The sequence below is a fragment of the Bubalus kerabau genome, chromosome 2, assembly GCF_029407905.1.
Source record: "Bubalus kerabau isolate K-KA32 ecotype Philippines breed swamp buffalo chromosome 2, PCC_UOA_SB_1v2, whole genome shotgun sequence".
In the NCBI taxonomy this organism is placed as follows: Eukaryota; Metazoa; Chordata; class Mammalia; order Artiodactyla; family Bovidae; genus Bubalus; species Bubalus kerabau.
This window is the reverse complement of record NC_073625.1, coordinates 104,556,047-104,580,870: the sequence shown is the minus strand read 5'-3', so window position 1 is coordinate 104,580,870 and position 24,824 is coordinate 104,556,047. Positions and strand designations below refer to the sequence as shown.

The window sequence follows — 24,824 nt, the reverse complement described above, 5'->3', positions numbered from 1 at the left end:
GTCACTTAACTTCTTATGAATTTCTGTTGCCTTCTCCCTCTCACATTACTTCTCCATCTCTCATTAACTGTGCAACACCCTGAATTTTGCCACTCTTCTGCCCTGACCAGAAGAAGTGGAACCTCCAAATTGGCTTGCTAATTAGAGCCTTTCTGTACCTTGCTAAACTTTATTAGAGAGGATTCTCCCACTGAGAATCCTAATATAATATTTGTTGATGGGTCATACTTCAAAATAGAAACTGGAGATGATCACACTATCACTAATTTCAATCTATCAGCATAATCCTCTATCTGAGAGAAAGCTAATCCAGATGACAGAATTTATAAACACTTATTATTAGAGATTGTCAACTAGCTGAGGACCAGAGAATAAACACATATACAGATACCATGTATGCTTCTGGAGTGGTACATGACGTTTCAGAAACAAAAAGGATTTCTCACTTCTGCTTGAATCCCCATCAAAAGTGGACAACTAGTTAAAGAATTTTTAGATGTACTTCAACTTCCCAGTGAGATGGCTATTATAAGTTTGAAGCCCATGGTGCCAGAGATAAAAAGATCAAATGGAAGTTAAAGGAGATGCTCTAGTAGATTGTCTTGCCAAACCAGCAGGCTTAACCAAGGTTATGATATTAACTAAACCCCCAAAGATAAATCTCTGGACTGAGTCAAAGAAGCCATGATCAAATATCCACATCAAAAACCCTGCCTATAATTTGGAAAAGGAAGAATGGAAGAAGTGTGATGCACCCTTCACTTAGATAACTGTTGGGACTCTCAAGATGGCCATTTGACTTCAAATGGATATTAGCTGAATTTCTCCATGACACTACTCATTCTCTTATGGTGAGGACAAAATATTTACTATTTTAAATCAGCATTGGTGGGAAAACTTTAAAAACACAGCTGAGATTATTTTGGGGACATGTGCAACTTGTGAACAATATAATCCTGGAAAAACTGTAAAGGTGAGGCATGGCCAGGAACCCTATGAACACCTTCAGATGGATTTTATCCAGCTCCCACTCTCTGTGGGATTTATTTATTTTTAGGATGGGTTACAGCATTTCCTTGCTAAAAATCTTTGCTGAACATTCTTTGCAGTCTCTAAAATGCTGCTTGATTTTGTGTTTCAAACTTGGGGTATACCAACTTTTATGTCAACTGACCAAGGCACACAATTTCATGAACCACTATGAAAGAACTTAATAAGGCATCACACTTTCTTAAAAACTATACTATCCTTACCACTCACAGGCTTCTGGGAAAGATCAAAAGGACCAATGAAATCCTTAAATTAAAGTTAGGAAAAATCTCAGAAATCCTTGAGCTCTCTTGGCCAAAGTTACTCCCACTAGCCCTTCTGTTCATATGTCTTAGAGACACATTGGTTATATCCCTATAAACTATTAATAGGAAGGCACATACTTTTAGAAATTTCACCCCTGATATTAGATTCTTTTCTGCTGCATGCAGATGTGGCAAAATACTGCAAGGGAGTCATGTGCTATACCCAGTCTTATGGTGAACTTGATAAGGTAGCTTCCCTTGACACTTCATAGATTGACTTTTCATGATCATCAACTAAGAAATTTCATCTATTGGAGGAGACACTGGAAAAAACCTCTCCTGAACCTCAATGGACGGGACCTTATTAGGTACTGTTAACAACTGTTGAAATACCTTTCTAGGCCCAAGATGGAGTCACTCCTGCCAAGGGTGCCACATTAGTAAACCAAAATTTAGATAACTTTTTCATCTCTGTAAATGCTTCAGTTTACCAGAAATGTACTATATCTAGTCAGTCAGTCCCTAAATGCAAGCCAGCTCTTGGCCTTCTCACCCAAACATGGTCAATTGCATGGCCCCAGCTAACCCTATTTTCTATTTTTCTCTTTTCTATAGCCAATAAAAGCTTCCTTTCTTCTTCTCCATTTAGTAGTTCTTCACAAGGAGACTGTCTACTTCATGAAGTGTTATGTATAGTTTGTTTGCATCACCTAAGTTGTCTTCTGTAATCATTTTTAAACAAAAAGTATATTAGTGAAACTTTAGTAAGTCGATTTTTGACTTAACTTTTCACAGCTAAAGAAACAACTCAGAGTTCATGTAACTGAAAGGCTACTCCAATAGGGAACTTCAAGCTAAGGGTTGTTACAAATCCTCTAGAAGCAACTGACCTTTGGAAATAGACATTTGACCCAAGACCTTTTGGATAAGCACATGGCCTTGGAAAAATGAACAAATACCAACCAAGACATTACACCAGGACCCTTGTCTAATTCTTGTTTTGTTTTTTACCTGCTTACTGATAATCATTTTCATTCTCTATTACTATTTAGATCACTGATGCTGTCTACCCATAGTGCTCCCTTCTCTCCTCCCCCCCTTTATTATAATTGTTCGATTGGAACATATTCATATTCAGCAACACTCTACTTAGATTGTCCCAAATAGGACCCTCTGTCCTCAACCTTAATGACTGTTGGATACATCATTCATCATTAGACCTTTATGATGAAAATCTATAGGCTACTCTAGTCTCATCAAATGAGATCATAGAGAATTATAGCCAATGACTATTCCACTTGCACCTTCATGGACAAATTACCTTACACCATTAACCTATGTCTCTGCTAGTTTCCCTTCTCCTAGAGAAATAACCAATTATTAAAATTTATTTATCAGTCCCCAGATAATTCTAAATTTGAATTCAACAGCCTTTGTAGGGTGATGGGCCAAATATTTGCCACTTGGAAGAGACTAGTAGAGATCTAAATATGTAAATTCTTGGTTTTGACTTTATGTTGTGATAAAGTCTTTTTTTCTTGGATTTCCGTGTGCCCCTTTAGGCTGCTATTTCCTTTGCAGGCAGAACACATGGTCTCGTTTGCCTCAGACCAAGACTTCATGCACTTTAGTAACTGTATTCTAAGACTTGTTTATGGACCAAGACTTTAATTCTATAAACCACCAACGATGGAAATTCTGACATAGATACAAGCTGCAAAAGGAGACCACCCTTGATTGTTCAGGTATTGTACCTGACTCATTGGAGAATTTGCTGACTCATTGTTTATCCTAACACTCAGAGTAGTCCTCTCAGTGGAGAGAATTATACAAGTAGAAAAGACTATAAGGTGAATTTATCATTAATTTTGGCAGAATTAACTAATGTTTTGACATAAACTCTACAAGATATATAAATCACTCTCAACTCATTGACATGAGCAGTGGTGGACTAATAGCATTTGCTCTAGATCTCGTTTGCTGTTCATGGTGGTATCTGTGACTAAATATTCAAACAGACAATGACCAGATGATATATAACAATAGAACTTGACCCACAATCTCTGTAGCAGTCAGTCCAGGAAGCCAAACCATAACCTCTGCAACAATCTGCCTAGAATTGTCATGATTTGGTCATGTCTGCCAGTTTCCTTATTTTTTGCTCCTCACTACCAAGCAGAGATCTCTATGATTTACAGCCCAGTTTAGGTATTTCTGAGCTTCCCAGGTGGTGCAGTGGTAAAAGAATCAGCTTGCCAATGCAGGAAATGCAGGAGATGCAGGTTCGATTGCTGGGTCGGGAAGATCCCCTGGAGTAGGAAATGGCAACCCACGCCAGTATTCTTGCCTGGAAAATTCCATGGAGAGAGGAGCCTGTTGGGCTACAGTCCATGGACTCACAGAGTTGGACACAACTGAACACACAGTGCTCTTAGGCATTTCTACATTTCAAAAATCAGAACATACAAAAAGTGATTCTTCTCAAGGTAGTACTGAAGAATCTTCCCCATATTAAAAAAAAAAAGTCATAAAGAATAGAAGCAGTTGTGGAAACAAAGACTATTTACATGAGAATAAACAGGTGGCTCAGACGGTAAAGCGTCTGCCTACAAGGCGGGAGACCCGGCTTCGATCCCTGGGTCTGGAAGATCCCTTGGAGAAGGAAATGGCACCCCGCTCCAGTATTCTTGCCTGGAAAATCCCATGGATGGAGGAGCTTGGTTGGCTACTGTCCATGGGGTCGCAAAGAGTCAGATACAACTGAGCGACTTCACTATCACTATCACTAAACAGACTATTAATTCAGCATAAGGTATAGAAAATATCAATTGCATTTGGCAGAGTCTCAAAGACAACAGGGAGTGAAAAGGTTAATAGTGAAATACCGGGAAGACTTCAGAAATACTGATTATAATCTGGGATGCAGAAACTGGAGGTGGGCTAAGCAGAAGTGGGGCTTGTTATGGCTTGGGGAGTTTTCTGCCTCATATTTGGACCACCCAGAGAAAGCCAGATAAACAGCTTTCCTGAGGTATAATCGACACACAACAAACTTCACATATTTAAAGCATACACATCACCTGTTTTATAGACAAAGTATTTAGACTATTTACATTTAATGTAATAATGTATATCTATTAACTTGCTATTTTCTATCTCTCGTCTGTTATTTCTTTTTTTGCACTTTTCTGCCTACTTTTAGATTAATCAACTATTTTTATTACCTCTTTTATATCTTTTTATAGATACCATCTCTGTTAGCTATAATTCTCACTATTTTAGTGATAGCTTTAGTGTTTATAGCATACATCTTTAACTTATCACAGTCTACCTTCAAGTAATTTTATAACACATTGGGAATAGTATAAGTGTCTTACAATAACATACTTCCTCTGACTTTAATGTTATTGTTGCCATGCATTTTACCTATATATGTTTATTATAAACCTTACCATACATTTTTATTTTACTTGTTTAAGTAGTCAATTATATATATTTTAAAAATATCATTTGTATATTTTTGGCTGCACTGAGTCTTCCTTGCTGCATGCGGGCTTTCTCAAGTATGGACTTCTCATTGTAGTGGCTTCTCTTGTTGTGAAAGAGAGACTCTAGGGCGTGCAGGCTTCCGTAACTGCAGCATGCAGGCTCAGTGGCTGCGGCACACAGGCTTGGTTGCTCAGAGGCCTGTGGGATCTTCCTGGACCAGAGATCGAGCTCGAGTCCCCTGAACTGGCAAGCAGATTCTTAAACGCTGGCCCACCAGGGAAGTCCAAAGTAGTCAATTATTTTTTAAAGCGATTTAAAGAGTAAGAAAAATAATCTATATATTTACTCCTGTAGCTATTTCCAGTGTAGATTTTCCATTTTCCATTTTCATTGTATAAATCCAGATTTGCATCTGGTATCATTTTCCTTCTGGGGAAGCATCTTTTCTTCCCTCACTTAAAAAATATATTTTTGACAGATAGAGAATTCTAGGTTGACAGCTTTTTTAATACATTATAAGAATGTATTGTTTTCTTGCTTGCAATATTTCTAATGAGAACTATGTTGTTATCCTTATTTTTGTTTCTCTGTAATGTCTTCTCTCTGACTGCTTTTAAGATTTTTTTTCTTTATCACTGGATTTGATTATTATGTACCTTGATGTAACATTCTTTGTGTTTCAGATTTTGTTGAGTTTGGAAAGTAGGTTCATGGGTAAATATGCTGAGAGGTGGATTAAATTAGTGATGGGAGCTTATGGACATTTTCTTCATATAGCTTCAGTGTTGTCAATGAAGTAGAGAGCAAGGTCACTGGCTGAGACCCTGGATAGAAGAGATGTTGGAGCATAAGAGGAAGTATAAAGTTGTCATCTAGGAGGGTAGGAGAATTAATGGAGCAGAGAACTATAATATGGTCTTCAGTCATCTTTAAAGGGCCATTTAAAATTTGTGATCATGAATTTAAAGTCAGTATGGCTGAGTGTTTTTCACCTTCCAGTTTCACCTGCAAGGATATAGGCACTTAGTAAATATAGTGTTGAGTTAGCCAGGATTGTGGTTTTGCCAAGTTTACAGTAACTCAGAGAGGGGCAGGAAGTTGAAGATGTATGCAGGGGGATGATTATATTGATTGACCATTGAATATAACTACATCAAACTTCCTCAACCAGAGCAGAAACTATTAGAAGGCAGTTCTCTGCATCTAGAAGATGTTGAACATGTACTTGGTGACCCATGTACAGGTGTGTCCTTTCAGTTGAAAACCAAGAGCTAAGGGAGGTTGCATTATTGGAGCCAATTTACTCTGTTAACCAATGAAATGCTTTGTGAAGATCTTGATATGGGCCAAACAGCTTTTGCTTGTCTTCAGTTCAGTTCAGTTCAGTCGCTAAGTCATGTCCGACTCTTTGTGACCCCGTGAATCGCAGCACACCAGGCCTCCCTGTCCATCACCAGCTCCCGGAGTTCACTCAAACTCACGTCCATCGAGTCGGTGATGCCATCCAGCCATCTCATCCTCTGTTGTCCCCTTTTCCTCCTGCCCCCAGTCCCTCCCAGCATCAGGGTCTTTTCAAATGAGTCAACTCTTCGCATGAGGTGGCCAAAGTACTGGAGTTTCAGCTTTAGCATCATTCCTTCCAAAGAAATCCCAGGGCTGATCTCCTTTAGGATGGACTGGTTGGGTCTCCTTGCAGTCCAAGGGACTCTCAAGAGTCTTCTCCAACACCACAGTTCAAAAGCATCAATTCTTCGGTGCTCAGCCTTCTTCACAGTCCAACTCTCACGTCCATACGTGACCACTGGAAAAACCATAGCCTTGACTAGACAGACCTTTGTTGGCAAAATAATGTCTCTGCTTTTCAATATGCTATCTAGGTTGGTCATAACTTTCCTTCCAAGGAGTAAGCGTCTTTTAATTTCATGGCTGCAGTCACCATCTGCAGTTATTTTTCAGCCCCCCAAAATAAAGTCTGACACTGTTTCCACTGTTTCCCCATCTATTTCCCATGAAGTGATGGGACCAGATACCATGATCTTCGTTTTCTGAATGTTGAGCTTTAAGCCAACTTTTTCAGTCTCCTCTTTCACTCTAATCAAGAGGCTTTTTAGTTCCTCTTCACTTTCTGCCATAAGGGTGGTGTCATCTGCATATCTCAGATTATTGATATCTCTCCTTGCAATCTTGATTCCAGCTTGTGTTTCTTCCAGCCCAGCGTTTCTCGTGATGTACTCTTCATATAAGTTAAATAAGCAGGGTGACAATATATAGCCTTGACGTACTCCTTTTCCTATTTGGAACCAGTCTGTTGTTCCATGTCCAGTTCTAACTGTTGCTTCCTGACCTGCATATAGATTTCTCAAGAGGCAGGCAAAATGATAGGGAAAATTGAAAAGGCAAAATGATAGGATACTGAAAGGGGAACTCCCCAGGTCAGTAGGTGCCCAATATGCCACTGGAGATCTGTGGAGAAATAACTCCAGAAAAAATGAAGGGATGGAGCCAAAGCAAAAACAATACCCAGTTGTGGATGTGACTGGCGATAGAAGCAAGGTCCGATACTGTAAAGAGCAATATTGCATAGGAACCTGGAATGTTAGGTCCATGAATCAAGGCAAATTGGAAGTGGTCAAACAGGAGATGGCAAGACTGAACATCGACATTCTAGGAATCAGCGAACTAAAATGGACTGGAATGGGTGAATTTAACTCAGATGACCATTATATCTACTACTGCGGGCAGGAATCCCTCAGAAGAAATGGAGTAGCCATCATGGTCAACAAGAGAGTCCGAAATGCAGTCCTTGGACACAATCTCAAAAACAACAGAATGATCTCTGTTCGTTTCCAAGGCAAACCATTCAATATCACAGTAATCCAAGTCTATGCCCCAACCAGTAATGCTGAAGAAACTGAAGTTGAACGGTTCTATGAAGACCTTTACAAGACCTTTTAGAACTAACACCCAAAAAAGATGTCCTTTGCTTGTCTTGGCTTCCCCCAATTAGGACAGCCTGACTTACATCAAGCTCTCACTACTCTCTGAACACCAGACATACTGGACTTCTTCCACTCCCTTGCACTTAACACACACCTTTGCATATGTGGCTCCCCCCTGCAGGAATGCTTTACCCTTCCTTGGTAAGTTATTCATCCTTGCTTTTCAGTCCTTCTAGTAATTCAAATAATCCTGTAAATTTATTATCTAGTTAGTACGCCTAATGTTTAGCACTTGTCACAGTTTTAATTTTATTTTTGTATTGTTGATAGCTGTTTCCTATTATACAGTAAGCTTCCTGAGGATAGGGACCCTGCCCTAATAGTCTCTGGCACACTGGTAGGTATTAAAAAACATTTTTGAATAGACACAAGTGAAAGCAAGTAAATGTGATCTGTGAAGCCTGGTGTGGAGACCTACATCTTTCTTTTCCAGAATTCACAAGAACCTGACTAATGCTATTACACGCCCATCCTCCAAAGCTTTGCCAGGAACTCTGCTCTGGGCACACCAGCCAAGGCAGGACACAGAAAATCCTTTTGATCCCCTCAGTTAAGTTCAGTTGCTCAGTCCTGTCACTCTTGGAGATGCCCTAGTAATCTCCTGGGCTTCCCTTATAGCTCAGTCAGTAAAGAATCTGCCTGCAATGCAGGAGACCTGGGTTCGATCCCTAGGTTGGGAAGATCCCCTGGAGAAGGAAATGGCAACCTACTCCAGTATTATTGCCTGGAGAATCCCATGGACAGAGGAGCCTGGCTGGCTACAGTCCATCGGGTCGCAAGAGTCGGACACGACTTAGCGATTTTGCTACTAGTAATCCCCTGTGCCTCCCTGGTGGCTCAGAGGTTAAAGCGTCTGCCCGCAATGCGAGAGACCTGGGTTCGATCCCTGGATTGGGAAGATCCCCTGGAGAAAATGCCAACCCACTCCAGTATTCTTGCCTGGAGAATCCCATGGTCTGACTCTTAGCCAGCCCATGGACTGCAGCCTACCAGGCTCCTCCGTTCATGGGCTTTTCCAGGCAAGTGTACTGGAGTAGAGTGCCATTGCCTTCTCCGAGCAATCCTCTAGTACAAGCCAAACTAAGAGGCGTCTGCGCACTGGCCTTACCGGATATACGCAAGAGAATTGGGGTGGGGCTCCGGTAACCTAGGCAACATCCCGGAAGCCGCGAGCTGAGTTAACTTGTGGCGGGCCTGACGGTTCTGGAGCTTGAAAGTTTTTAGTGGTGGTGGAGGCAGCTATCGGGAAACGACAAGGCAGGTTGCAACGATGGGGCGGAGGCGTGCAGCCGCGGCCCCACGGAGTCTTAGGAACCCGGGCTACAGGGCGGGGCGAGCGGTGGTGGCGTCTTCCTGTTTCCTGGGGTTTCAGGCGTCTGGGTTGAGGATCCTTACTACAAAATGCACCTGCGACTCCATGTGTTTTGCGAGTGCGTGTGCCTGTTAGGATATTGTCTGGGTGTGTTTGTGTCTAGCGCTTTACGTGTAGGAGCATCCTGAGTGTGCGCGTGCGCTTCGCTTTCGGTCACTTCTGCATAGAGCTAGAAATTGATGTGCCGTAATGTATTTTTCAAAGAATTTCCGATCACGCAGGAGAAAGATCAACTACCCAGAGTACTTGGGGACACGGCGGATCGTTTAAGTCGAAAGGGTTTTTCAGGAGGATCCCCTGAATGTGTTCTGAAGAGTGAATGAGAGTTAACCCCGTGGAAGGGGAGTGCAAGTGTGACAGGTGTTCCAAGCTGAGCATAAGGAGAGGCTGGGACTGTATGCGAAGACGAGAGCTTTGTTTTAGGATGTGTGGGAGATGTGAGAGGAGAAAAGACTGCAAGGAAAGGTCAGCCAGGCCACCCGGAGCGAGGAAAGGGCCTGAGTGCCAAGCTGAGTTGGATTCCTCTCTGCAGGGGAGAGCTGTTAAAATCTTTTGAGGCAGGAAGTGAAGTGTGGAGAGCTAAACTCTATGTATCTGGGTAGGAATGATTGCAGGGATAGTGTTCGAAAAGAGGTCTTGTTTCCCTTTGATTAGTTTTCCACTAGCCAGAGTGGGTTGGCTAAATCCCATCATAGTTGACCCTGCTTAAAACCTTTTCCGTGTTTCTTAAGTGTTCAAATTGCTGTGGTGCTCAGGGCCACGTCCTGGCCTCTGCCTTTCTCTTCGTCCTCTTTCTAACCCTCTCACATATTTGTTAGTCAAGTAGAACCTCTCGAACCCTTTGTAAATGCACTCCCCCGCCCCCAACCTGGAGCATTCTTTCTCCCATTTCTAACTTTTATTCATAGTTCTGCTCTCAGCTTAAACATTTTTAGGGGAGTTGGAGGAGGTGGCCTTTTCTCACTATTTACAGTAAGGTATTTCTTTGATACTGAATATCCTTCCAACATTAGCCTTTTATTGCAATTGCTCATTTAATTGTGGTCTGACACGCTAAGTTCTGTGAGGGTCCACAGTTATTCTACTTCCTCTGTCTCTGTTGCCTGGCTCTTGGCAGGTGCTTTCAAAATACTTGTTGGAATAATAGATGGACGATGAAGTGGGTGAGAGAATGTGTGAAAGGAAAATCCATTAGAAATAATGAGAACCTGTAAAATGCATTCATGGTAGAGATGAAGAAGAGGGGACATGAGAGAGATACTGGAGGGAAAGAATGAATAGATTCTGGTATCTGATTGGCTTTGAGACAAGAAGATGATGCTAAGGTTTTAAACCCGAGCAACTAGAAGGATGGTAATTCTGTAGTTCAGCATTATTCAGCAACATTTACTGACCAAGCCAGTTATATATCAAGAACTAGAGATTGGTAGGGAGCTGTATATTGGCCATACTGTATTTGAGATATCTGGGAGATGTGTGCAGAAGCCAGGTTAGAAACAAGCATTAGGGGTTTGAGGAAAGGTGTGACTCTTTGATTTGACACTCATTTTCACAGTGCATTTGTGTGCCCAGTGCACTGATAGCTTTGCTCATGGGTGTAGGTGAGATCACTGAGGGAAGATGTGAACTCCCCTTTGGTGATCTAGAAAGTATGCTCTATGACAACTGACACCATATAAAACTCATTTATTATTGTGTCTCCAGTGTCCAGCCAGAGCCTGGCATGTACAGACTCTCAAAAACAATTCTTGGACATAGAGAGAGGGTGTCCGATGGAAGGAAGAGAAGACTGGCATAGAACTGAGTGAAGATCCTTGATTACATAGAATGTGAGGAGGTCCTACAGAGCCTGTGAAGAAAAAAAGAAAAGAACAGGAGAGAAAGCAGGAGGAAGTGTGTCATGGAAGCTAAAAGAGGGACAAGGTTCCAGGAGTGGGCGTCTGTAGAGATGGAAAGGGCCAGAGAAATAGGAAACCAATAGGCTAGAGAAATAGGGACCAATAATTTTAGCAATTAGGAAGCTATTAGTTTTTAGATTTTCTCCAAAGAAACACAACCCAGATTTTCTATGCTAATTTTAATTAATTTCTATGTTAATTTTATTATTTGACTTGTTAGCCCTGTAAACCATTAGTCTATCTCTGTAGTTTCACATTTCAGCATGTAAACTACAGATCCCTTATGATACCTAATACCTGTAAGGGGCACAGAATCCCTTTCTTAGACCACAAAGTCTGATCCTTGGTCAGTTATTGGTGATGTTCAAGAGAACACTTTTCAGCACATAAGTAGTTCCTGTGTTGTAAAAGTTTGAAGTGAACTGGGGCTTAGTAAATCCAAGTGCTGAAACAGGCTTCTCCTTCATGAAGTTGGTTGGTGAAGGGAAAGTCAGAGGTGGGACAGCAGCTTCGTTATTCTGTGGTGAACTTAACCATTCACAGGCTGGATTTTAGAGTTGGCTAGTGCTTTCATTTTCTGTTGTTTGTTTTTCAGTCGCTCAGTCATGTCTGATTCTTTACGACCCCATGGACTGCAGCATGCTAGGCTTCCCTGTCCTTCACTATCTCCCAGAGTTTGCTCAAACTCATGTCCATTGAATTGATGATGCCTTCCAACCATCTCATCCTCTGTTACCCCCCTTCTCCTCCTGCCCTCAATCTTTCCCAGCATCAAGGTCTTTTCCAGTGAGTCGGCTCTTCAAATTAGGTGGCTAAAATATTAGAGCTTCAGCATAGTCCTTCCAGTGAATATTCAGGGTTGATTTTCTTTCAGATTGACTGGTTTGATCTCTTTGCTCAAGAGTCTTTTCCAGCACCACAGTTTGAAAGCATCAATTCTTCAGTGCTCAGCTTTCTTTATGGTCCAACTGTTATATCCATACACGATTATGTACATTTTCTGTGCTGTATAGCAAATTATCACAAGCTTAGTGGTTTAAAACAGCACACATTTATTATCTCACAGTATCCATAGCTTAGCTGGGTACTGTGATTAAAGTGTTGGAGTCTACATTCACATTTGGAGGCTCAACTTGGGAATAATCTGCCCTAGGCTCATTTCCTTTAGGTTGGCAGATTCATTTCTCTGGGGCTGTGTGAGTTCTCGGCCTCTGACCAACTTTATGCTGGAGGCTGTCCACAGCTCTTGGAGTTCCTTGACACATGCCTTTTTCATTGAGTGTCACAGCATGGCAGTTTGCTTCTTCAGGGCCAGCAGGAGAGATTTCTTCTGTTCTATTTTCCTAGGAGAGAGACTTTTATAACATAATATAATCACAGGATGACATGTCCACATTTGCCTTATTTTGTTGGATAAAACAAGTCACAGGGGGAAAAGCAAAACAGACTCAAAAAGCTAGTCATAGGTCTTGCTCAAACTCATGGGGAAGGAATTGTAGAATGGCAGAACTCGTTGGGGCTTCCCAGGTGGTGCAGCGGTAAAGAATCTGCCCCCTAATGCAGGAACACAAGAGACGCGGGTTTAATCCCTGGGTCAGGAGGAGGAAATGGCAACCCACTTCAGTTTTCTTGCCTGGAAAATTCCATGGACAGAGGAGCCTGGCAGGCCACAGTCCATGGGGTTGCAAAGAGTTGGATATGACTGAGCGACCAAGCATGCACACAGCTCATTGGGAGTCATCTTAGAATGATCACAGCCTGCTTTGCTAGGTTAAATTGAAGTGGAAAAAAAAAGGCAATAGTATATACTGTCTTAGTCCATTCAGACTGCTCTAACAAAATGTTGGAGACTGAGTAGCTTATAAATAACAGGCATGTATTTTGCATAGTTCTGGAGTCTGGGAAGTCCAAGATCAAGGTGTGAGAATGGTCATATTCTGGTGAGGGTCCTCTTCATGATTCATAGCAAGCCCCTTCTTGCTGTATCCTCACAAGGTGTAAGTGACTAAGGATCTCTTTGGAGAACGTTTTTTTAGTTGCATAGACATTTATTAAGATATTTATTTGTTATTTATTTGTTTATTTGCAGTAGGAATATTCTAGACTTTGGGACTATGCTCAAAGGTGATCCAAATATGTAATTCTGTGTATAACAAAACATATTTGAAATTTTCAAAGATAAACATGGAAATACAAGAGTAACTTATAGAAGTCTCTTTTCTAAGAGCACTAATCCCAGTCTTGAGGGCTCTGCCTCCCAAAGGCCCTACTTCCCAAAGGCCCCACCTCTTTACACCTTTAGGGGCTAGGATTCAACATATGAATTCTGGGGAAACACATTCAGACCATAGCATATACTACCTTCATTTGCCACTGTTTTTGTTTGTTACCTGAATATGTTTTCTTTGAATGTAACATTTTCTTATGCTAAAATTGTTTAACTGTTTGTGTTTACACAACTAATACTCAGGCATTTAATCTATTACTTATATTAGTTTCTATATCTCTTTGCCTAAAAAAAGCTCTTATATTTAGATATGTTGTATCTAATGGTGACCATCAGAAGTCACCATTAGTGTACAAATAGCTATGATAAAAAATACTCAATTTTTGATATTATATCGACAGCCTCACCATCTAAAGAAACAAGTATATGGACCCTTTGATTGCTCATAAACCTTTGTATACTTCAGATTCAGGGATGGTTTTTCAGAATTGATTCTGGTGGAATTTCAGTCTCTGAATAAATATAGTATTTTAAATAATATAACTTGAAATAAATTATTTTAAGAGTAACATAGGTTCATTGTAGAAAGCTTAGAAAATACGGAGCCAACCAGAGATAACTCAATTTTAGTAATGTTTTCTAAAAGGTACATCATTATAATTAGATCTGGTTGGGAAGATCCCCTGGAGAAGGAAATGGCAGCCCACTCCAGTATTCTTGCCTGGAAAATCCCATGGACCGCGGAGCCTGGGAGGTTACCGTCCGTGGGGTCGCAAAGAGTCAGACACGACTGAGCGACTTCACTTTCACTTTCACTTTTGAGTGTCAGCTCCCAGCTCTGTCCATTATTATGTGTGCCTTTGAGTAATATTTCAAAAGCCCTGCTTTTCTTGTTGGGGAAAGGGGGTTAATCATTGTTGCTGACATCATCATCATTAATCCTTAAATAGAACTCAGTATGTTCTAGGCAGGGGTTCTAAGCACCTTATGCATTTACTGCTACTGCTGCTGCTAAGTCACTTCAGTTGTGTCCGACTCTGTGCAACCCCATAGACGGCAGCCCACCAGGCTCCCCCGTCCCTGGGATTCTCCAGGCAAGAACACTGGAGTGGGTTGCCATTGCCTTCTCCAATGCATGAAAGTGAAAAGTGAAAGTGAAGTCGCTCAGTCATGTCCGACTCTTAGCGACCCCGTGGACTGCAGCTTACCAGGCTCCTTCGCCCATGGGATTTTCCAGGCAAAAGTACTGGAGTGGGTTGCCATTGCCTTCTCCTATGCATTTACAGCTAGTGGCAAAGCTGGGATGTGAACCCACACAGTCTGGTTTTATACTATACTCTTAGCTACTGAGCTCTAGTGTATCTTATGGCACTACTCTCATTGGATTGTGGGATTAAATGTGAATTGTTTAGCACAGTTTAGTCACTCAGTTGTGTCTGACTCGGCTTCCCTGTCCATCACCAACTCCTGGAGCTTACTCAAACTCCTGTCCATTGAGTCGGTGATATCATCCAACCATCTCATCCTCTGTTGTCTCCTCCTTCTCCTGCCTTCAATCTTTCCCATCAGAGTCTTTTCCAATGAGTCAGTTCTTTGCATCAGGTGGCCAAAGTATTGGAGTTTCAGCTTCAGCATCAGTCCTAGTGAATATTCAGGACGGATTTCCTTTGGTTTGATCTCCTTGCAGTCAAGTAAGTGCTTTATTAATAATGTATGTACATTAACATCATTGAGAATATACTGTATGTGTTTCTGTATTCTAGTTTTCACACTGAACTTTCCATGTATTTCCCTACATTCTTCATAATATAATTTTAATGAGTACATAGTTCATCATATAGATTACTGACATTTTGTGATTCCTCTTTGTTTTTGCTGAGTAAATTGAAGATCTAAGTGGCTAAAGAGTAAAATATATTAGAAACCATTTTTGAACAACTGTTAGACATTTTCCATATATTTTATAGTAGCTTTATTGAGATATGTCACATACCATAAAATTTAGCCCTTTAAAGTCTACAGCTTAAGTTTTTTTAGTACATTGATAGGAGTTTTGAAACCATCACAACTAATTCCAGGACATTTTCATCCCTGCCAAAAGAAACCCCATATCCATTAGCAGTCACTCTATTTCCTTTCCCACCAGACCCTCCCAACCACTAATCTATCATATGTCTCTATGGACTTGCTTATCCTGAACATTTCATGTAAATGGAATCATATAATATGTGACCTTTGGTCATATATTGGCTTCTTTCTCTTGCATAGCCAAGTTGTAGCATGTATCAGTAGTTCATACCTTATTATTGCTAATTGATATTAAATAGTATGGATACACAATATTTTATTTATCCCTTCTTCAGTTAGTGGATATTTGGAATGTTTCCACTTTTTGTTTATTAAGAATAATGTTGTTATATATATGTACAAGTTTTTGTGTGGACATAAGTTTTCAGTTCTTTTGGGTATGTAGCTAGGACTTGAATTGCTGAGTCATGTAATAACTGTGTTTTAACATTTTTAGGAATTGCCAAACTATTATCCACAGTGGCTATACCATTTTACATTCCCACTAGTGATATATGGGAATTGCAGTTTCTGCACACTCTTGTCAAAACTTGTTATTTACATCTTTTGATTATAACTATCTTGGTGGGTGTGAGGTAGTAAGTATCTCATGATTTTGATTTGTATTTAATGACTGGTGATCTTAAACATCTTTGGGCATGTTTATTGGCCATCTGCAGTATGTTCTTTGGAGAATATCTAGTCAAATCCCTTAGCCATTTTAAAATTGGATTTTTTGTTGTTGAGTTTTGAGTTCTTTATGTATTCTGGATTAGTCGCTAAAGTTGTGTCCGACTCTTTGCAACCTCAGGAACTGAAACCAGTCAGGCTCCTCTGTCCATGGGATTTCCCGGGCAAGAATATTGGAGTGGGTTGCCATTCCCTTCTCCAGGGGATCTTCCCAGTCCACAAGTTACTCATTAGATGTATGATTTGCAAATGTTTTCTCCCATTCTTTTGGTAGTCTTTTCACTTTCTTGATTGTGTCCTTTGGAGCACAAAAGTTTTTGGTTTTGGTGGAGTCCAGTTTATTTTTTCTTTGGTTGCTTGTGTTTTTAGTGTCATTTCTGAGAAGCCATTGCTTCATCCAAGGTTTATGAAGATTTCACTGACTCGATGGACGTGAGTCTCAGTGAACTCCGGGAGTTGGTGATGGACAGGGAGGCCTGGCGTGCTGCGATTCATGGGGTTGCAAAGAGTCGGATACGACTGAGCAACTGATCTGATCTGATCTGATGCTTATGTTAGGGCTTCCCTGGTGGCTCAGATGGTAAAGTGTCTGCCTACAATGCGAGAGACTCGGGTTCGATCCCTGGGTCGGGAAGATCCTCTGGAGAAGGAAATGGCAACCCACTCCAGTACTCTTGCCTGGAAAATCCCATGGGCAGAGGAGCCTGGTAGGCTACAGTCTGTGGGGTTGCAAAGAGTCAGACACGACTGAGCGACTTTACTTTCACTTTTCATGCTTATGTTATTTTTCTAGAAATTTTGTACTTTTTGCTCTTGCACTTAAGTCTGTGATTCATTTTAAGTTAGTTTTTATGCTTGTTGTGAGGTAGGCAGTCTTACTTCATTCTTTTTCATATAAATATCCAGTTGTCCCAGTACTATTAATTAAAAAGACTGTTCTTTTCCCATTGAATTGATTCTTGGCACTCTTGCTGAATATAAACTGACCATAGAGTATAGTTTTGTTTTGGTCTCTTGGTTCTGTTCCATTCCATACCTTTTAAAATGACCTTTATGGCTCTGACATTTACTGTGTGATCTTCATAGTCAATTAACTCTTTGTCTCTTAGTTTTCTCATCGGTAAAATGAGAAAACACTTATCGGGATTAGCGTTAGGATTAAAGGCCACGATATATGTAAACAGTTTAGAATACCCCCTAGCTTACAGAAAGTAGTCAGCAGCTAATCCCATCATCGCTGCCGCCCCGCCAGCATCCTCCCATCATCGCTGCCACTGTAATAACACTTGATGTTATTCTCTCACTTGTATGTGATTCACCTCCTTTGCTGGACTGTACACTCTGAAAATAGATATCGTGTTTAAACAGTGAATTGACGGGATAGATGTATATATGTAGCTAATTCACTTCTTAGTGCAGCTTTGTAAAGCAACTGTACCCCAATTTTTTTAAAAAAAGTGAATGTGGTTGCTAACAGTATGGGCCAACTCTGCAGAAATACTTGGATTTAGTCATCTTTATCACAGTAGACTAAATGACTGTTTTAAAAAGAGGTCTTTAAGAAAAATATTCGAGTCTGTGTTTTAGGATTATTTGGAGTAAGGGGGTCAGCTGAAAAGTTTTGTAATTTTTCAGGTGTGTAAAGAAGTTCTGGGATAGGAGTCATGTATATGTGTTGCTTTTTAAAAATCGTGTATGTGTTCTCCAATCCTAGTGTTCAGGCAGTGTGAGTCTTTTTCTAATTTTGTGTAATGTTTAGTCTAGTGCCCTTAGCATTGCTATTTTAAGAGTGGCAAGCAACTGTTGGCAATTTCAGATTCTAGCTTAGTATCAATAATGACACCCATTTAGTATTATGTGAAAAATGTACTAGAGATGGTATCATAACTCACTCATTCTCTAAAATTTAGCCACCTTTATTTTAAGGTAAATACACGTGTCTAGTAGTGATTTTGAGTGTTAGATGCTTCAAAATGAACCCCAGCTATCTCTTGCTCTCTTTCTCCTACATTCATATTGTTCACGTGGAACTGACATTTCATTTATTCATTGAGAATTTGTGTAATGGGTGACAAAGCTTATGACTATTGTTCTAAGTCTCTGCTTTAGATCGTAACTGCTGCATTCCTGGAGTTCTTTATTACTCACATATATTTAGTTTGTTGACTTGTTATCATAGTCATCATATGATAACATAACATATATGACTTTTATCATAGTTATCAGTGTCTCCATTCTAATAACTGTGAAGGGAATGAGCCAAGTTTTGGTAGCCTGTTCCTTTCATTATGCTTAAATATGTCTTCTGACATTTTAAGATTTATTTTCCTAGATATAATTTTCCCTCTCTGGTGATGATTAATTATTAGTTTTTCATGTATTTAAAAAAATTGATATGATTATTACTCCTAGATGTCCTTTGTCCGAGTGAACCGTTATGGTCCCCGTGGAGGAGGAAGGAAAACACTGAAAGTAAAGAAGAAAACATCTGTGAAGCAAGAATGGGATGTAAGTCTAGGAGGAATAATATGTGGTTTTCCCTGGTGGCTCAGTTGGTAAAGAGTCTGCCTGCAGTGTGGGAGATGTGGGTTCTATCCCTGGGTTGGGAAGATCCCCTGGAGAAGGAAATGGCAATCCACTCCAGTATTCTTGCCTGGAGAATTCCATGGACAGAGGAGTCTGGTGGGCTGCAGTCCATGGGGTCACAAGAGTCAGACACAACTGAATGACTCACACACATAACATTACATGGAAGGAACAGACATGATGACATGACCCTAGGCCCTCAGGATGGTTCTCTGAATGGGGTTAGCATGCAATACAGTGGACTGTGTTTCTGGGCACGTGATAGCCTAGGTCTTAGAGGGAAGAGCAGATGCCTTTGGGGAGTTTTTAAAGAATACATATGTTGAGGCTGTAACTTCCACCTCCTTTGAAGAACTGAAATATTAAAGGAGTGGGGAGTGTGTTTTTAAAAAGTCTCCCTACCTCCATTTTGAGAAATCACTGCTTTAAGGCAACTTTTAGCTAACTTGTATCACTGTTTTAAGGCAACTCTAGTTAGCCTGAAGTGTGAAATTTTTTGGAACATATTTTAGGTTTTCCCATAGCAAGCTGTGATACCATAATCATGGGATTGATATTTTTGACTGAAAAAAGTGGGTAGTCCTTGCTCTATTATCAAATTGTTTTTTGCTCACTTCCAGAGACTGGTCAGTTTCAGTACAAAGGTTCTCATAAGATACAAGACAAGCCTCAGGTACCTGAGGCATGGTCCCTGACTCCTATCCTGAGTACCATGTGGTTTTATCAAGGGGATTTTCTCTTTTGGAGCCTGGTTCTTTGATTTAGACATGAGACTTTAGGTGCCTTTACTTTCTGTTGTGGAGAGTGACTGGTCAGGGACTGGTATGCATCTTAGGGATTCTTTTGGAATTAGAATATTCTGGGTTGTAGCCAATCACTCTAACCACATCTGCTGGGAAAACTGACAGCCTTAGAAAGTGGGAGAGATGGATTTCTCTTTGTTTAGATTGCTTTGTTGTCATCTGGTTGTAAAATAGTAGAAGGATGTGACTCTAAGGTAATGAAACTGATTTAAAAGGAAAAAATAGTATAGATAATGTAAAGCTGTCCCCTTCAGAGTGGTTACTTTGGGAAGTTCCATATTTAATTTGATATGCTGCTGTTGCTCAAAGTATAATTAAAAGCCATCATTTGAAATTGCATTCAGAACCTTCCTCATTTACTTTGTATTATCTCTAGTGCTGACAGAAACTTTGTTTTTTGAAGGTAGACTAAACTTGAAAGTAATTATGGGTCTTTTGGTGTGAATGGTAAATGAGAGAGGAGAGATGAACTGAGTAAAACTGTTGTGATGAAAATATTGAGACATTTTCTGAAATAGCTTGTGAATTCGATTTAAAGGCAATTTCAGAAGAAAATACAGTTGGTCCTTGAACAACATGGGGTTAAAGGCACTGACCCTGCGCACAGTTGGAAATCCACATCTAATGTTACAGTTGGAAATCCACATCTAATGTTACAGTTGGAAATCCACATCTAATGTTACAGTTGGCTCTCCAGATCTATGGTTCTGCATCCATGGATGCAACCAAATGCGGATCTTGTAGCACTTTAGTATGTATTTATTGAAAAAAAATCCACATTTGTAAGTGGACTTGTATAGTTGAAACTCACATTGTTCATATATATACAATGGAATATTATTCAGCCATAAAAAAGGAATAAATTTGAGTCAGTTCTAGTGAGGTGGATGAACCTAGAGCCTGTTACATAGAGTGAAGTAAGAAAGAGAAAAACAAGTATCGTATATTAACACATATATATAAAATCTAGAAAAATGGTACTGATGAACCTACTTGTAGGGCAGCAGTAGAGATGCAGACATAGAGAATGGACTTGTGGACACAGTGGGGGAAGGAGAGGGTGGGATGAACTGAGAGAGGAGCATTGAAATATACGCATTACCACATGTAAATTAGACCACCAGTGGGAAGTTGCTGTATGACAAAAGGCGCTCAGCCTGGTGCTCTGTGACAACCTAGAGAGGTAGGAGTGGGTGGGAGGTAGGTGGGAGGTTCAAGAAGGAGGGGACACATGTATTCCTGTGGCTGATTCATGTTGATAAATGGCAAAAACCAACAAAACATTGTAAAGCAATTATCCTGCAATTAAAAATAAATTAAAAAACCCTACACTGTTCAAGAGTCAACTATAGTTTTAAGCAATAGTAGTATTAATGAAATTATATTTTCTCCCATAAAAATAATTCTAAGCATACCACTCAGTTCAGTTCAGTTCAGTTCAGTCGCTCAGTCATGTCCGACTCTTTGTGACCCCATGAATCGCAGCACGCCAGGCCTCCCTGTCCATCACCAACTCCCAGAGTTCACTCAAACTCATGTCAGTCGAGTTGGTGATGCCATTCAACCATCTCATCTTCTGTCATCCCCTTTTCCTCCTGCCCCCAATCCCTCCCAGCATCAGAGTCTTTTCCAATGAGTCAACTCTTCGCATGAGGTGGCCAAAGATTGGAGTTTCAGCTTTAGCATCAGTCCTTCCAATGAACACCCAGGACTGATCTCCCTTAGGATGGACTGGTTGGACCTCCTTGCAGTCTAAGGGACTCTCAAGAGTCTTCTCCAACACCATAGTTCAAAAGCATCAATTCTTCGGTGCTCAGCTTTCTTCACAGTCCAACTCTCACATCCATACATGACCACAAGAAAAACCATAGCCTTGACTAGACAGACCTTTGTTGGCAAAGTAATATCTCTGCTTTTTAATATACTGTCTAGGTTGGTCATAACTTTCCTTCCAAGGAGTAAGCGTCTTTTAATTTCATGGCTGCAGTCACCATCTGCGGTGATTTTGGAGCCCAGGAAAATAAAGTCAGACACTGTGTCCACTGTTTCCCCATTTATTTGCCATGAAGTAATGGGACTGGGTGCCATGATCTTCATTTTCTGAATGATGAGCTTTAAGCCAACTTTTTCACTCTCCTCTTTCACTTTCATCAAGAGGCGTTCACTATATACCTGAATTTTTATTACAGTTATTAAAAATAATTCTCATGATCTTATCATTGTACCTTGTATTTTGCTAAATGAATATAAAAGGATAATGGCTTTAGTATATAAAATACTTGAGCTAAATATTACCTGTGGCCCAAAAGTAAGGTCTTAGAGTATATCAGAAATTTTTCACTAGACTCAGTTCTCTGTATTTCTCCTGGAATTAAAACTCTACGTTGCTTTGTCTCCTGCCTTACCAAACACAATGACTGAAGTCGTTTTGGAAAGGGCCAGACTGTGGGGCTGCTGCTTGGAGCTGTGCTGGCTGTGCACTGCGCAGTGCCAAGGGGCGCTGTTTGCGCGGCCTAGGATATTGACGGAGCCTCCTGGAATTGTGCAGTGTGGAAGCCCTGCCGTGTTGTTTTGTTGCCTTTTTACCTGAATGACTGCTTTTACATTTTGTGAAGTTATGTTGTTGTTCAGTTGCTAAATTGTGTCTGACTCTTTGCCACCCCATGGACTGCAGCATGCCAGGCCTCTCTGTCCTTTCATAACTTATACAGTACCCTCAAAATTCATCTCTTGTTATGATAGGATCTACGGTTAAAGTGTTGGCATATACACAAATTGAACCTCTCTTGAACACACTTTATCTTTTAGGAATCTTTAGTGTTGCCTCGTTCAATGGAATATAGTTTGAAAACTATGCTGCTGCTATTGCTGCTAAGTTGCTTCAGTCATGTCCGACTCTGTGCGACCCCATAGACAGCAGCCCACTAGGCTCCTCTGTCCCTAGGATTCTCCAGGCAAGAACACTGGAGTGGGTTGCCATTTCCTTCTCCAATGCATGAAAGTGAAAAGTGAAAGTGAAGTTGCTCAGTCGTGCCGGACTCTTAGCGATCCCATGGACTGGGGCCTACCAGGCTCCTCCGTCCATGGGATTTTCCAGGCAAGAGTACTGGAGTGGGGTGCCATAACTTTAGTTAAACTAACCCATTTTGAATTACATGCTACCCTGTTTTATTTTTCGTTTTAATATGATGTATGCCTGCTTGTTGAATTTAGTGCTTAATTTCTATGAAACACTTAATAGTCTGTTATTTTCTTTAAGACAACTAAAAGTAATCCATGTTAATCTTTAAGTTGAGAATTTAATTCTCAAAGACTCTTTGGTCTCAGGACTTTAAATCCGTTTTCAGCCATTAAAATCCAGCATGTAGTACTATTTTGTAAGAAACCTTTTGCTTTTTAAAGAAAGTTCATCTTTTTTTTTTTTTTTTTTGCAGAACACTGTGACTGATCTGACAGTTCATCGGGCAACTCCTGAAGATCTGGTAAGTTTACTATGGAAAGTTAAGTCATTTGTTCAGTGTCTTACTTGATACTTGGTTTTTAACCCACAGAATAGAAAGCATCTTACAAGTTGTTCAGTTATTTTTAATCTTACTTATGTCTATATAAATAAAAAAGTGTATGTCCTTGACTTCTTTATTTTATTTAGGAATAATAATTAGCATATATTAGAATTTCATTAGATAGGTTCAGTTTACACGTCATATCTCTCTAAGTCCAATATTGTCCTGTCCACATTTATCATCTTTTCCTATCTGTAGATACACAAGCATTATTCACCATTACTTCGACATACAAACATACATAATAATTTATTCCTTGAACGTGCCATGTGTATTTCCACATTTGAGCCCCAGGTCATGCTATTCTATTTATTTGGAATGGTTTCCCTACTTTCTTCTCCTTCTGTTCAAATCTTACTTTGCTTATCTTAGTTCAGGTTTTACTTTAAAAAAGTTTCTACTATAGATTTGTTATTTTTTAAACAGCTTTATTCAGATGTAATTCACATAACATAAAATCTACTCTTTTAAAGTGTATGATTCATTGCTTTTTAGCATATTCACAGAGTGATGCAACCATCATCACTTTCTAGTTTTGTAATATTTTCATCACTCCCTCCCCAAAGTAACCCTTCACCCATTAACAGTCATTTTCTGAGCCATGCACCTCCAATCCCTGGCAACAATTAATCTGTTTTGTCTATGGATTTGCCTATTCTGGGTATTTCATATGCATGCAGTATAGTATGTTTCCCTTTGTATCTGCCTTCTTTCTTTTAGCATGATAGTTTCAAGTTTCATCTATATTATAGCATGTATCAGTACTTCATTCCTTCTTATTGCAAAATACTATTTCATTTATGGACATACCAGGTTTTATTTATCATCAGTTGTTGGACATTTGGGTTGTTTTCATTTTTTTTTTTGACTGTTATAAATAATGCTGCTATGAATATGCATGTACTAGTTTTTGTGTGAACATGTACTTGTAGTCTCTTGAGTGTATACCTGGAAGTAGAATTCTGAGTCATATAATATTTCTGTATTTAACTTTCTGAGGAAGTGCCAAACTATTTTCCAGAGTGGCTGTCCTGTTTACGTTCTCATTAGCATGTATGGAGGTTCCATTTGTTCCACATCCCTTGCTGATATTTGTCATTATCGTCTTTGTGGTTTTAGTTCACCTAGAGGGTATAAAGTGGAATCTCATTGTGGTTTCAGTTTGCTTTTCACTGATGACTAATGATGTTGAGTATCCTTTATATATACTTATTGACCATTTGTAGTATCTTCCGCGGAGAAATGTCTGTTCAAATCCCTTAGCTATTTAAAAATTGCCAGAGGAAATATGTGACAACTATGACTGGGCTTAGTGAAGAGAGGGACATAAAATATAAAATAAAAGTAAAATTGGATTATTTGTGTTTTCATTGAGTAATAGTTCTCTATATATTCTTGATATTTCTTATCAGATATATGATTTGCAAATGTTTTCTTCCATTCTGTTGGTTGTGTTTTTACTTTCTTGATGGTATCCTTTGAAACATAAAAGTTGTAAATTTTATGAAGTCCAGTTTATCTGTTTTTTTAGTCACTTGTATCTTTAGTGTCATATCTAAGAAATCGTTGTCTAGCCATGGTTCACAGATATTTACTTCTGTGCTTTCGTTTAGGAGTTTTAAAGTTTTAGCTCTTACGTTTCATCCATTTTGAGTTAATTTTTGTATAAGGTTTGAGGTAGGAGTCCAGCTTCATTCTTTCGCAAATGGATATCCAGTTGTCTAAGCACCATTATTACAAAGACCATTCTTTTCGCACTGAATTGTCTTGGCACCCTTGTTGAAAGTCAGTTGTCTATAAACATGAGGGTTTATTTTGGATTCAAATTTATATTC

The 24,824-nt window shown here is 39.9% G+C and overlaps 1 protein-coding gene across 5 annotated transcripts in view; it reads left to right on the top strand.

The window, feature by feature from the left end:
* Positions 1 to 8,883: 8,883 nt before the first annotated feature.
* The window catches only part of SPICE1 (spindle and centriole associated protein 1), a 61,618-nt gene continuing 45,677 nt past the window's right edge, over positions 8,884 to 24,824 (top strand). For 3 of the 5 annotated variants that reach the window (XM_055568195.1, XM_055568194.1, XM_055568192.1), the window contains exons 1-3: positions 8,884 to 9,040; positions 18,450 to 18,545; positions 22,861 to 22,908. In XM_055568195.1, coding sequence (XP_055424170.1) covers positions 18,450 to 18,545; positions 22,861 to 22,908 — 144 coding nt within the window. In that variant the 5' untranslated portion in view covers positions 8,884 to 9,040. Of the gene's footprint in view, positions 9,041 to 14,849; positions 14,972 to 18,449; positions 18,546 to 22,860; positions 22,909 to 24,824 lie in introns of those variants that run through there. The other 2 variants (XM_055568196.1, XM_055568193.1) reach the window with 2 other exon arrangements.